Genomic DNA, 14,495 nt, shown 5'->3' on the forward strand with positions numbered 1-14,495 from the left:
AATCTTGTCTTTCTTTTTTTACTTTTATTTTTAAATAGTAATATTTATTGAACTTCCACATTTTGTACCATGTGACAGTACAGCAACAAATCACAATCTACAATCTTTCTTTATCCTATCTACCCTCCCTCCAATCCTCAAGCCACAGATGTTTACACAATACCTCCTTGTCAATTATTTCCCTAATAAATGATCCTCTGACCTATTTTTTATTTTATTAATGTTTCTCTTAAATTTCCCTCTTTATCCAAAACTTCACTGAAAGTGGTTCTGCACAGGAACTATAATGCAGGTTGAAGCTTGCTACTGAAGACAAGCAATTCATAGAGATTTGTAATGCTATATATTACAAGAAGTAAATATTTGACTTTATTTTTAAGGAATGCTCCCATTAGAACATGCATAAGGATGTTGGTGAACTACAGTTTCCAAAATTGTGGGTCAATCCTCCTCAAACCCGCTAGTTGTTGGCAATAGGCTACTTTCTCAAGTCTCCTCTGTTCTGTTCTCCTCTATTCTGTGTTTTCACAAATGACTGCCTCTTAGCTTGTGGAGAAGAAAATCATTTCATGCATCTAAAAATAATTTTATTAATATTTGTAGAATACTTCTAGGAAGATGACGTGGAAATCCTCAGGATTATGAAGGCTTTTATCCAGATGAGAATAATAATAACAAAGAAAGAACTATAGGGAAAAGCAGCCCTCATTTGGAGGACTAAGCAATTTTAATAGATATTTCGTTTCATATGTACCAGCACTCCTTGGCTAAAGTCCTTGTGAAATGACATCTCCGATATACTACACTAATGCTAGCTTTTACACCTTTTTGTTTCTTTTTTATCTGGCTCAGGTACCTAGTAATGCCCAGGTTAGGTGATTTGTAATGATATTTATTACAAGAAGTAAGTCTTTGCCTTCCATTTTAAGCAATGCTCCCATTAGAAAAGGAATAAGGATGTCTGTGCGCTACAATTTCCAAAATTGTGAGTCAATCCGCCTCACACCCCACTAGTTGTGAGCAACTGGCAGCCTTCTCAAGCCTCCTGTTTAATGATTTGTCTGTATATAATATGCTGTTTTATACACTGAAGTGTGTATGTGTTCTTTGGCATGCAGTTTTCCCTAACTGTATGTTGTGTGAGGAGCTGCAGACCATGTGACCAGATCAGGGACTGTTTAGAACACAGTTTGAAAGTTAACAGTTGAGGAATGACCATTGAAGACGACAGTTGAAAACAGACAGTTATAGAAGAGTGTTGAACAGAGCTGTATAGTGTTGAAGAGACTGATCAAGACTCAAAGTGAAAGACACAAATCAAAATGTTTAAAAGTTTAAACTAGCAAGAAATATGCCTGTACATTTTAAGTTCATAAATTGTGAATAAAAGGAGTTATTTTAAAGAAGTCTAACTTGAATTTTGTCTTCTGAGAGTATGAAATGGGTACAAGATATTTATGGGAGATTAGATATGTTTTGAACACTAAACAATACATCTGAAGATCTGCTAAATATATATGCTTTGTATATTGGCATATTCTCTGTTCCTAATAGTTAAAGAGTCACCTAGAAATCAGTCTAATAGTTGAAAACCAATTGCCAGACATAAATCATGTGAATACCATTTCTTTTCTTAAAAGATGCAAAGATTATGGTTTTCCCATAATCCAATAGTTTTGATCCTAACAGGTCATAATCCTCCATTTGGTGATGTGACCAGTGATTATCCAATATCAGTATTCAAAGTTGTCTGCTGGCTCTGCTCCCTCAGCTCTGAGCTAAGAAAATGGCGGCTGGGCTTTTGGCCTTTAAGGAACCAAATTTCAGCCCTGCACAGTAGGCCAGTAGGTTGCAGAAGTCCACACAAAGAAGATGATTCTACATGCAAAGAACAAAATTTCACCCACTTTCCCCCAGCGGTTTCTGATGAAGTCCAGAGACACTGCCATAGGTGCCTGTCTTGATGGGCTCTCAGGCAGGAGGAGATTAATTCATTATTGGGCAGAAGGCTTGGGTGCCAGGCCATAGTAACTTAGGGTGCAAACAGCCTGGAGGAGTGACTGTCATGAATAGGGTTGGGAAAGGGAAAACAAATATTCTTTGCTTTCATTTTATGGGATCCTTCGTGATCATCCATCAGGACCCCTCAGTCATGAGTTTTGGGTTCCTGGTTTTTGACAACAGGTGTCGTTACACTGTAGGATTACTGCAGTTTGACTCTACATTAACTGCCATGGCCTAGGATGCCCAGGTTCCATAGCATTGAGCCATGGCCATTACAGTGCTGTCTATGGAGTCTTTGCAGCCGGAAAGTAAATTTTTTATTTTTTGTTTGGTTCTGTGTTGGAAGCACAGCCTCCAACACAACATAAAGAATGGTCTAACAATCACTTTGGTCTAATAATCACTTTCTCAGAAGTATCTTGTCTTTCTTTTTTACTTTTATTTTTAAATAGTAGTATTTTTTGAACTTTCACATTTTGTACCATGTCATAGTACAGCAACAAATCAAAATCCACAATCTTGCTTTATCCCATCCACCCTCCCTCCAATCCCCAAGCCACAGAGGTTTACACAGTAAAGGTAAAGGTTGTTCCCTGACATTAAGTCCAGTCATGTCTGACTCTGGGGTGTGGTGCTCATCTCCATTTCTAAGCCGAAGAGCCAGCGTTGTCCGTAGACATCTCCAAGGTCATGTGGCCGGCATGACTGCATGGAGCATCGTTACCTTCCCGCCGGAGCGGTACCTATTGATCTACCCACATTTGCATGTTTTCGAACTGCTAGGTTGGCAGAAGCTAGGGCTGACAGCGGAAGCTAACCCCCCCCCCCCACCCCGGAATCGAACCTGTGACCTTTCGATCAACAAGCTCAGCAGCTCAGTGCTTTAACCCACTGTGCCACTGGGGGCTCCATTGTCAATTATTTCCCTAATAAATTATCCTCTGCTCTATTTGTCATTTTATTAATGTTAATCTTAAATTCCCCTAATTATTTATCCAAAATTTCACTGAAGGTGGTTCTACACAGGAACTATAATGCAGGTTGAAGCTTGCTACTGAAGAGAAGCCTCAACCTCTGGATCCTCTAATAACAGCTCTTCAAACTGAGCAGAAACAATAGGCCAAAAAATTGCAGAAAGAACTGCAGAAAGAAACCGAGAGAGTTCGGGAGGGTAAGACACACCTATGCTCACAGCTGTAATGTAAGCTTTGCATTGCATTGCACTTCCCTCACCAAATGAGACCAACGTAAGGTTAAGGGGGAAAGGACTGCCACATTGACTTGCTAGTTATAACCAAAAAACCCAATAAAAATAGTTACTTCAAAACTGAAATTATTTGGGGTAACATGCTAATGCTGATGGCGTGAACAGGCGAGACACCGGACTCCCTTAAAAAAGGGCTCAAGGAGTCTCACGCCAATCCCTCAGTGGAACCTCACAGCATTAAACTCTATGGTTTCTTCCCCTTCCCTCCAATAAAATGTAGCCTAAACTTTATTTAAAAAGAAAAGAACGTTATTTCTTAAATATTGACAGTGGACTAAGTCCAGCCTCTTTACCCTGCTGCCAAGTCCACAATTCGCCACACAAAGTGTGCGCACCCTGTGTCATGGAACCACCCCTGGGTCTGTGGTGTTTGGAAGTTCACAGTACATGGAACCATCTTTTCCCTCCGCTGCTCAGAGCGGTTAGTGCCTTTGCAGTTAACCAATCTCCTCTCCCTTGGCCACTTAGCTTGACTGAAGCAGCCGTAGATCCTTGCCGAGAATCGATAATGCCTTGTTCTACGGATGGGACAAGAACGCAAGAGAAAAACAAAGAACCTGATTCTTGAGGCCGTTGTGTGAATTCCTTGCCAATCCCAAGGCTGCATCTCAAAACATGTCTGACTCTCTCGGTTTCTTTCTGCAGTTCCGGTTATATGTATATATGTATATTTTTTGGCCTATTGTTTCTGCTCAGTTTGAAGAGCTGTTATTAGAGGATCCAGAGGTTGAGGCGATAGCAGCCCCAGCTGGGCTGCTTGTTGATACAGACTTGCGGATGTGAGGAAGCAAGTAGGGATCACATGCCAACTGCTGGACATCTATCCGATCTTCCTTCCGGTATGCCAGGCAGCGCCTGATAAATGCCTTAGCTTCTGGCGTTACTACTGGCTTTGGAGGAAATTGCACCTCTGTAGCTCTAAGGATTGTATTCTCCTGCAGAATATCCTGCTGAGATTGGTTGTGGCCAAAAGGTTTTCTGCCATAAAGACACTGATAGAAGATTACTCCCACTGACCAGACGTCAACTTTATTTGAAATCTTTGGAGGTTCTTTTCCAACCACGAAACACTCAGGTGGCAAATACCAATAAGTGCCAGCCCCTTGAGATGTAAGCTCCATGCCATCAACGGAATTGTAGCTGTCATCATCCATGATCTTTGAGAGGCCGAAGTCAGTGATTTTAATCTCACCACATGCAGTACCATTCACCAAGAGGATATTACCTGGTTTGAGATCATAGTGAATAATGGGTGGCTTGATTTCATTTAAATATTTTAATGCATTCACAATCTGCATGATTATAGACCGGGCTTCTTTCTCTGTCATTAATTTGTGCTGTTTCAGGTAGAAGTCCAGATCATTTCCCTCACAGTATTCTAGAACTGTACAAAACGAGTCAGTGTCCAGCGAGAAATAGTCATATAGCTTAACTATGCGAGGGTGATCCAACTCTTTATGGATTCTGTATTCTCTACATGCGTGTTTGTGATAATTCTCTTTCTTTTCATCCCTCCAGTTTTTATTTAACTGGTGAATCTTTACTACTACATATCTCTGTTCTGTTAAATCAAATGCCTTATATACCTCACTAAATCCTCCTCTGCCCAGGAGATGCAGCAACAAATATCTGTCATTTAGTGTTGGGTGGTGTGATGGCACACCAGGAAGATCTAATGAGAAACCTAAATGTGTCTGGCTATTTTCCCAGTGACCATCGGTATGCCCTAATTACTATAATTCCCCCAAAATAAAACTCTATAAACAAGATTAAGTTTAACAATAGTTTACTAAATAATCAAGGTAAATTACAACAATGTACAAAGGTGTGAATCTGAGGTAAAAAACAACTATAATTTCTATGAGGTAAATACTCTATAAACTCTGGGGTAAGTACTATCTAAACTATCTATCTATAACTATCTATCTATAGGGCAAATACAAACTATCTATCTATAAACTCTAAGGCAAATACATGGCAAATATGTGATTAGGATGGCCTGTTCAAATTGCTAGGCCAGACCAGACACTATCTGGCAACTGTCTATTAGCTATGACCAACAAAGAATGGGAAACGAAGTTCTATAACCAGCCCATTCTGAGTCAGAATGGGCTGCACCAACTGAACTCGGCCTCTAGGGGAAACCTAAGCTCTCCCCTAAACTTGGTAAAATGGAACAGTCCAACTGGGAAATAAACAGGCCGAGACCTCACAGGTGGTCTTTAAACTGTGAATTACCTTCATTGTGTATTCTTTTCAATTCCCTGATATGCAGATTTCTAACCCTCTCTAACCGCTCCAGTTCCGCTTGGATCTCTGCTTCTTCCTTTTTAAGATGACCCAGGCGGAGTTTGAAGATTTCCTCCTGTTCATGATATTCTGCTAATGTTAACGTCTCATTTTCTGCACCATTGGTCTTGTTCTTACGCTGCTTCTGCTCATTCGTTGCTGGTGGAACCTGTCCCATGGCTGGTGGTTTCCGTTTTGCTAACATTTTCTTTGCCTCTCTATCTCTTCCCTTTGGGAATTTATTCTTTCTTGCTGCTTAATAAGATTTTGGAAAGCATAGCCATCTGTCCACTGCTCAGTGTAAGAGGCCCCATGCTGGACTGTTGCAAAGTGACCCAGCCGCAACCGATCCTGCATACTCTTATCTCGACATGCCATCTTTTCCTGCTTCGACTTTTGTCTGCCAACCCCCGAAGTAAAACACGAGAATAAAAGACACAACACCAATGTTTGGATTCAAATTGGGCAACTTTTATTTAGCGTTACCTATTTAAGTTCTTAACCTAACTCAAGGGTGCAAGGAACTGGTGTAACCTAACCCAGGTAGTATCACTACCCGATAATAACAATTTCCGGGCGAAGCACCTGGGTTTTCGGTAATCAAACCGTATCACCATCAAGGGAAAGGAATGAGGAGTCTCTTCCTTGCAAAAAGAGGGCTTTGCCTGTTAGCAGGCCCAAATCGTTACCACCGAGGTGGATAACCAACACATCAGGAGGGGGCCCACTCCTGGCATCAAACAACAAGGGGCACAAACCGTCCCAACGCAGGCCTCTCTCGCCTCTCCATTCCACCGTTGCCGTGGAAGCAAGACCCAAGTGCTGGCCATAGGCAGTCTTGTGGGCCTCTCTAACTGCCCAGAAGACAAAACTGTGTCCGCAGACCAGGACCCTCCTTCTATGTGCCAGCCCTGCGCGACCTGTAACGATGACGATAACTAGGATGAAACTGACCGTACGTAACTTCTGAACGCACCGGACCTCCATCTACCTATAGCTTTGATTTCATCATTTCCGTATCCCATTGCTGCTGCTGCCGTGGCAGCTCCAATCCTAAATGAGTGGGTCCCAAATTTAAGGTGTCCCATTCCCAGGAGGTCCAGTGCCTTAGCTGTGATGGTCCAGAACTGGTATTTGGTCAGCGGTTTTCCATCCTGATGGCAAAACAAGTAACTTTTCTCAATGCCCCTGAGTGCCGTAAATTGTGTCATGGCCACCATGGGGCATAGGTCTTCCTCTCCGCATTTTAGCAGCCTAATCCCTGACCTTTCAACCCCTGGTCTGTTTTGGAAGTTCTAATTCTGATTTCCATGCTATCTTGAAAAACCTTAACGTCGGAAACCAGAAGTGCGCGGTGTGATGTATCGTTCTTGGATAATGCCACCAATTCACTCACCCGAAGAGCTGCAAAAAATGCAGTCAACGCCGCTGCATGAAATAAGACCTGCACGTAATATGATGTGCACAGGCTGGGCCATAGCTGCTTAAGTCCCTTAAGAATTGCAGGTGTCATCGGCTGCCGGTCGTCCCTGAGATGCCCGCGCTGCCTAGACCATCCCGTTAAAATTTTATGTATTCGAAAGTCATCAGTGGGATCCCTAAGGCCCTGGGCCTTGAACCAATATGCGAGCGCTGACAACTTTGACCTAATGGATTGGGGTGCCAAGCCTCTCCTCCTATGGTAGACACGAAACTGGGCCAATTGCTCGTAAGGCACCGGCATGGTTTCGGGTAATTTATAATGTTGTCTAAAATCTAAGAATTCCTGGACTGCCCTAACACTGATGTTATGCCGAGCGTAGGCCAACGCTCGGGCCACCTTTCCGCACACCAGTGCCCCTCAAAGTAGACTCCAAATCCTATCGCCCCTGAGGCATCTGAAGAAACTTGTAATGCATTTTTAACCAACAATTCCTGACGCCAGAACGAAATACCTTTAAGGAACCAAACTACAGCCTTTAAGGAACCAAACTACAGCCCTGCAGTAGGCCAGTAGGTTACAGAAGCCCACACAAAGAAGATGATTCTACATGCAAAGAACAAAATTTCACCCACTTTCCCCCAGCGGTTTCTGATGAAGTCCAAAGACACTGCCATAGGTGCCTGTCTTGATGGGCTCTCAGGCAGGAGGAGATTAATTCATTATTGGGCAGAAGGGTTGGGTGCCAGGCCATAGTAACTTAGGGTGCAAACAGCCTGGAGGAGTGACTGTCATGAATAGGGTTGGGAAAGGGAAAACAAATATTCTTTGCTTTCATTTTATGGGATCCTTCGTGATCATCCATCAGGACCCCTCAGTCATTAATTTGTGCTGTTTCAGGTAGAAGTCCAGATCAAAATTTAATATGTTGTATACATCCATTGAACTTCCCAAAAACAAAAACTAAAAACAAAAATACAACCAAACAACCAAAAACCTGAAGCAAAACCAACAAAAAAAACACCAAACTCTAAAGCAATAAGTCCCAACAAAATAAAAAATATAAAACAATACAAAGAAACAAAAAAGGAGAAGTGTGATGTCATTTCCAGATCATTTCCCTCACAGTATTCTAGAACTGTACAAAACGAGTCAGTGTCCAGCGAGAAATAGTCATATAGCTTAACTATGCGAGGGTGATCCAACTCTTTATGGATTCTGTATTCTCTACATGCGTGTTTGTGATAATTCTCTTTCTTTTCATCCCTCCAGTTTTTATTTAACTGGTGAATCTTTACTACTACATATCTCTGTTCTGTTAAATCAAATGCCTTATATACCTCACTAAATCCTCCTCTGCCCAGGAGATGCAGCAACAAATATTATTATTATTATTATTATTATTATTAACTTTATTTGTACCCCGCTAGCATCTCCCGGAGGACTCGATGCGGCTTACACAGGCCGAAGCCTCAACACAATACAGTAGAAAGTATAACATCACAACAACAAGGCAAATCAGACAATAAGCAAAATAATATAACACCACAATACTAAGCAAATCAAGCAATAAGCAGAATAACAACAAAGACAGTACATCAGGACATTATTAAAAACTGGTTCGGCCGGCGCACTGGGGTACAAGGGTTAAAAGTGCTGAATGGCAGGAGGCACGTAGGGTTAAAAGTGCGATGTGCAGTGACAATTTGTTATGCTAAGGTGCTACTAGGGCTTGGGTGGGGATTCCTAGTCTGGGAAGGCACAACGGAACAGCCAAGTTTTTAGGTTCCTTCTGAAGACGGCTAGAGTGGGGGCTTGTCTGAGCTCTTTTGGGAGGGCGTTCCAAAGTCGGGGGGCCGCCACAGAGAAGGCCCTGTCACGTGTCCCCACCAAGCGCGCTTGCGACGTGGGTGGGATCACGAGCAGGGCCTCCCCAGATGACCGGAGCGAGCGTGTGGGTTCGTAGATGGTGATGCGGTCACGCAGGTAGGGTGGTCCCAAACCGTTCAGGGCTTTGTAGGTGAGCACCTGCACCTTGAATTGGGCTCGGAAAATAAATGGCAGCCAGTGGAGCTCCTTGAACAAGAGGGTTGACCTCTCTTGATAATGAGCTCCAGTTAGCATCCTGGCTGCTGCCCGCTGGACCAATTGTAGTTTCCGAGCCGTCTTCAAGGGCAGCCCCACATAGAGCGCATTGCAGTAATCCATTCTAGAGGTGACCAAGGCGTGGACCACCCCGGCCAGATCAGCCTTCACGAGGTACGGTCGCAGCTGGCGCACAAGTCTCAGTTGTGCAAAGGCCCTCCCGGATACCGCCGACACCTGAGCCTCAAGTGTAAGCGAAGAATCCAAGAGGACACCCAAACTGCGGACCTGTGGCTTCAGGGGGAGTGTAACCCCGTCCAACACAGGTGACCACCCTATACCCCGATCTGGTTTGCGATCGACCAGGAGGACCTCTGTCTTATCGGGATTGATCTTCAGCTTGTTCTTCCTCATCCAGATCGACACAGCGGCCAGGCACTCGTCTAGGACCCGAGAAGCCTCCTTGGAGTTAGGTGGAAAAGAGTAGTAGAGTTGTGTGTCATCCGCGTAGAGATGGCACCCAACTCCAAAACTCCGGATGACCTCTCCCAGCGGTTTCATGTAGATGTTAAAAAGCATGGGCGACAGAATAGAGCCTTGCGGGACCCCACAGGTCAAAGGCCAGGGGTCAGAGCAGGCGTCTCCCAGCTTCACCATCTGAGTTCGTCCCTCCAGGAAGGACTGGAGCCACGACAGAACCGTGCCCCCAAGGCCCATCCCGGAGAGACGACCCAGAAGGATACCATGATCGATGGTATCGAAAGCCGCTGAGATGTCCAAGAGAACCAGCAGAGTCACACTCCCCCTGTCCAGCTCTCTGCGGAGGTCATCCACCAAGGCGACCAAGGCTGTCTCGGTGCCATGACCAGGCCTGAAACCAGACTGTGACTGATCTAGGTAGTTGGTATCGTCCAGGAAACCCTGAAGCTGAGAGGCGACCACCCTCTCCAGCACCTTACCCAAAAAGGGGAGGTTGGAGATCGGCCTGTAGTTATTCAGCACCGTGGAGTCAAGGGAAGCTTTTTTGATAAGTGGACGGACCACGGCCTGCTTCAAATTGGATGGAAAAATTCCTTGCTCCAGCGATGCGTTGACAATCAGTACAAACCAATCAAGCAACCCCCCTCTGGCTGATTTAATGAGCCAAGATGGGCATGGGTCTAGAGATGAGGTGGTCGCTCTCACAGCCCCAATAATCTCCTCCACGGTTTCAGGAAGAACAAGCCTAAAAGAATCCCACAAAATTGGACAAGCAGGTGCCTCCGTCACCTCTCCTGGTACTGCGATGGAATTGGAGTCGAGCTCGAGACGTATCTGGGCGACTTTATCTGCAAAATGGTGTGCGAAATCGCGACACCGAGCTGCGGGGTCGTCAGGGACCTCCTCCACCGCAGGTGGGTGGAGGAGTTCTCCCACGACCCGAAACAGCTCCGATGATCTATTTGCTGCAGATGCTATACGAGCGGTCGTGAATGACTTCCTGGCCGCCCGTATGGCCACGGAGTATGCCTTAAGAGAGGCTCTAGCCCGTGTTCGATCAGATACATCTCGAGATTTCCTCCATTTGCGCTCTAGCCCCCTTCTCGTGTGCTTCATCACAGCCAGCTCCTCGGTGAACCAAGGAGATGGCCTGTCACGACGCAACGAGATGGGGCGTTCGGGTGCGATCATATCTAACGCCCTGGCCATCTCCCCGTTATAGAGAGTTACCAAGGCGTCGATAGAATCGCCAGGCTCCAAGGCAGGAAGAACCCTAAGATTCCTCAGGAATCCATCCGGATCCATCAGTCTCCTGGGGCGGACCATCTTAATTTGTCCTCCACCCCTGCGGAGGTTTAGGGTCGCAGTAAGTCTAAATGTGATCAGATGATGGTCAGACCATGACACTGGAAGGATGTTTTGATCTTCCACTCTGATCAATTCATCGTCCGCCACAAAGACAAGGTCGAGAGTGTGCCCAGCTTGATGCGTGGGGCCGGATATTATCTGTGACAGTCCTATGGCCGTCATGGTGGCCATAAAGTCCTGAGCTGCGCCAGATAAAGTGGTCTCGGCGTGGATGTTAAAGTCTCCCAGCACCACCAGGCGCTGGGAGACCAAGGCCGAATTAGAGACCACCTCCGCTAACTCAGACAGGGAAGCTGCCGGATCTCGGGGTGGGCGATACACCAACAGGAACCCCACACTGTCACGGCTCCCCACCTTCAAGTGGACGCACTCAAACCCAGAAGCTTGCGGGACAACGCATCTGGTCACGGCGATGGATTGCCGAAAGACCACTGCGACCCCTCCTCCCCGCCCCCCTTGTCTGGCCTGCTGATGCACTCCGAAACCTGGAGGACACAGCTGGGAAAGGTTTACACCCCCCACCTCGTCCAACCAGGTCTCGGTAATGCATGCCAGATCCGCCCTCTCATCCAGGATCAAGTCCTGGATGGCCGCGGTCTTACCATTAACGGATCTGGCATTAATCAACAGGACCTTAAGACCAAGGGGGCTGCCAAGGAGCCTACCACTACCCACCTTTTCCAGGGTCGCAAAGACTCTGTTGCGCTTCTCCCTGGTATGTTTGTGATCCGCAAATCTCCTTCCCCACACGACTCGGATATATCTGTCATTTAGTGTTGGGTGGTGTGATGGCACACCAGGAAGATCTAATGAGAAACCTAAATGTGTCTGGCTATTTTCCCAGTGACCATCGGTATGCCCTAATTACTATAATTCCCCCAAAATAAAACTCTATAAACAAGATTAAGTTTAACAATAGTTTACTAAATAATCAAGGTAAATTACAACAATGTACAAAGGTGTGAATCTGAGGTAAAAAACAACTATAATTTCTATGAGGTAAATACTCTATAAACTCTGGGGTAAGTACTATCTAAACTATCTATCTATAACTATCTATCTATAGGGCAAATACAAACTATCTATCTATAAACTCTAAGGCAAATACATGGCAAATATGTGATTAGGATGGCCTGTTCAAATTGCTAGGCCAGACCAGACACTATCTGGCAACTGTCTATTAGCTATGACCAACAAAGAATGGGAAACGAAGTTCTATAACCAGCCCATTCTGAGTCAGAATGGGCTGCACCAACTGAACTCGGCCTCTAGGGGAAACCTAAGCTCTCCCCTAAACTTGGTAAAATGGAACAGTCCAACTGGGAAATAAACAGGCCGAGACCTCACAGGTGGTCTTTAAACTGTGAATTACCTTCATTGTGTATTCTTTTCAATTCCCTGATATGCAGATTTCTAACCCTCTCTAACCGCTCCAGTTCCGCTTGGATCTCTGCTTCTTCCTTTTTAAGATGACCCAGGCGGAGTTTGAAGATTTCCTCCTGTTCATGATATTCTGCTAATGTTAACGTCTCATTTTCTGCACCATTGGTCTTGTTCTTACGCTGCTTCTGCTCATTCGTTGCTGGTGGAACCTGTCCCATGGCTGGTGGTTTCCGTTTTGCTAACATTTTCTTTGCCTCTCTATCTCTTCCCTTTGGGAATTTATTCTTTCTTGCTGCTTAATAAGATTTTGGAAAGCATAGCCATCTGTCCACTGCTCAGTGTAAGAGGCCCCATGCTGGACTGTTGAAACAAAAAAGGAGAAGTGTGATGTCATTTCCAGATCATTTCCCTCACAGTATTCTAGAACTGTACAAAACGAGTCAATGTCCAGCGAGAAATAGTCATATAGCTTAACTATGCGAGGGTGATCCAACTCTTTATGGATTCTGTATTCTCTACATGCGTGTTTGTGATAATTCTCTTTCTTTTCATCCCTCCAGTTTTTATTTAACTGGTGAATCTTTACTACTACATATCTCTGTTCTGTTAAATCAAATGCCTTATATACCTCACTAAATCCTCCTCTGCCCAGGAGATGCAGCAACAAATATCTGTCATTTAGTGTTGGGTGGTGTGATGGCACACCAGGAAGATCTAATGAGAAACCTAAATGTGTCTGGCTATTTTCCCAGTGACCATCGGTATGCCCTAATTACTATAATTCCCCCAAAATAAAACTCTATAAACAAGATTAAGTTTAACAATAGTTTACTAAATAATCAAGGTAAATTACAACAATGTACAAAGGTGTGAATCTGAGGTAAAAAACAACTATAATTTCTATGAGGTAAATACTCTATAAACTCTGGGGTAAGTACTATCTAAACTATCTATCTATAACTATCTATCTATAGGGCAAATACAAACTATCTATCTATAAACTCTAAGGCAAATACATGGCAAATATGTGATTAGGATGGCCTGTTCAAATTGCTAGGCCAGACCAGACACTATCTGGCAACTGTCTATTAGCTATGACCAACAAAGAATGGGAAACGAAGTTCTATAACCAGCCCATTCTGAGTCAGAATGGGCTGCACCAACTGAACTCGGCCTCTAGGGGAAACCTAAGCTCTCCCCTAAACTTGGTAAAATGGAACAGTCCAACTGGGAAATAAACAGGCCGAGACATCACAGGTGGTCTTTAAACTGTGAATTACCTTCATTGTGTATTCTTTTCAATTCCCTGATATGCAGATTTCTAACCCTCTCTAACCGCTCCAGTTCCGCTTGGATCTCTGCTTCTTCCTTTTTAAGATGACCCAGGCGGAGTTTGAAGATTTCCTCCTGTTCATGATATTCTGCTAATGTTAACGTCTCATTTTCTGCACCATTGGTCTTGTTCTTACGCTGCTTCTGCTCATTCGTTGCTGGTGGAACCTGTCCCATGGCTGGTGGTTTCCGTTTTGCTAACATTTTCTTTGCCTCTCTATCTCTTCCCTTTGGGAATTTATTCTTTCTTGCTGCTTAATAAGATTTTGGAAAGCATAGCCATCTGTCCACTGCTCAGTGTAAGAGGCCCCATGCTGGACTGTTGCAAAGTGACCCAGCCGCAACCGATCCTGCATACTCTTATCTCGACATGCCATCTTTTCCTGCTTCGACTTTTGTCTGCCAACCCCCGAAGTAAAACACGAGAATAAAAGACACAACACCAATGTTTGGATTCAAATTGGGCAACTTTTATTTAGCGTTACCTATTTAAGTTCTTAACCTAACTCAAGGGTGCAAGGAACTGGTGTAACCTAACCCAGGTAGTATCACTACCCGATAATAACAATTTCCGGGCGAAGCACCTGGGTTTTCGGTAATCAAACCGTATCACCATCAAGGGAAAGGAATGAGGAGTCTCTTCCTTGCAAAAAGAGGGCTTTGCCTGTTAGCAGGCCCAAATCGTTACCACCGAGGTGGATAACCAACACATCAGGAGGGGGCCCACTCCTGGCATCAAACAACAAGGGGCACAAACCGTCCCAACGCAGGCCTCTCTCGCCTCTCCATTCCACCGTTGCTGTGGAAGCAAGACCCAAGTGCTGGCCATAGGCAGTCTTGTGGGCCTCTCTAACTGCCCAGAAGACA

At 44.7% G+C, this 14,495-nt stretch overlaps 1 protein-coding gene across 1 annotated transcript; it reads right to left on the minus strand.

Moving 5' to 3' along the window:
- Positions 1–3,166: 3,166 nt before the first annotated feature.
- Positions 3,167–5,974, minus strand: LOC137096300 (serine/threonine-protein kinase tousled-like 2). The gene is given in 3 exon segments (XM_067465408.1): positions 3,167–4,917; positions 5,487–5,770; positions 5,773–5,974. Coding segments are annotated over 3 exon segments (1,404 nt in total). The 5' UTR covers positions 5,939–5,974; the 3' UTR covers positions 3,167–3,963.
- Between the last annotated feature and the right edge of the window lie 8,521 nt (positions 5,975–14,495).

Source organism: Anolis sagrei, chromosome 2 (genome assembly GCF_037176765.1).
Source record: "Anolis sagrei isolate rAnoSag1 chromosome 2, rAnoSag1.mat, whole genome shotgun sequence".
NCBI lineage: Eukaryota > Metazoa > Chordata > Lepidosauria > Squamata > Dactyloidae > Anolis > Anolis sagrei.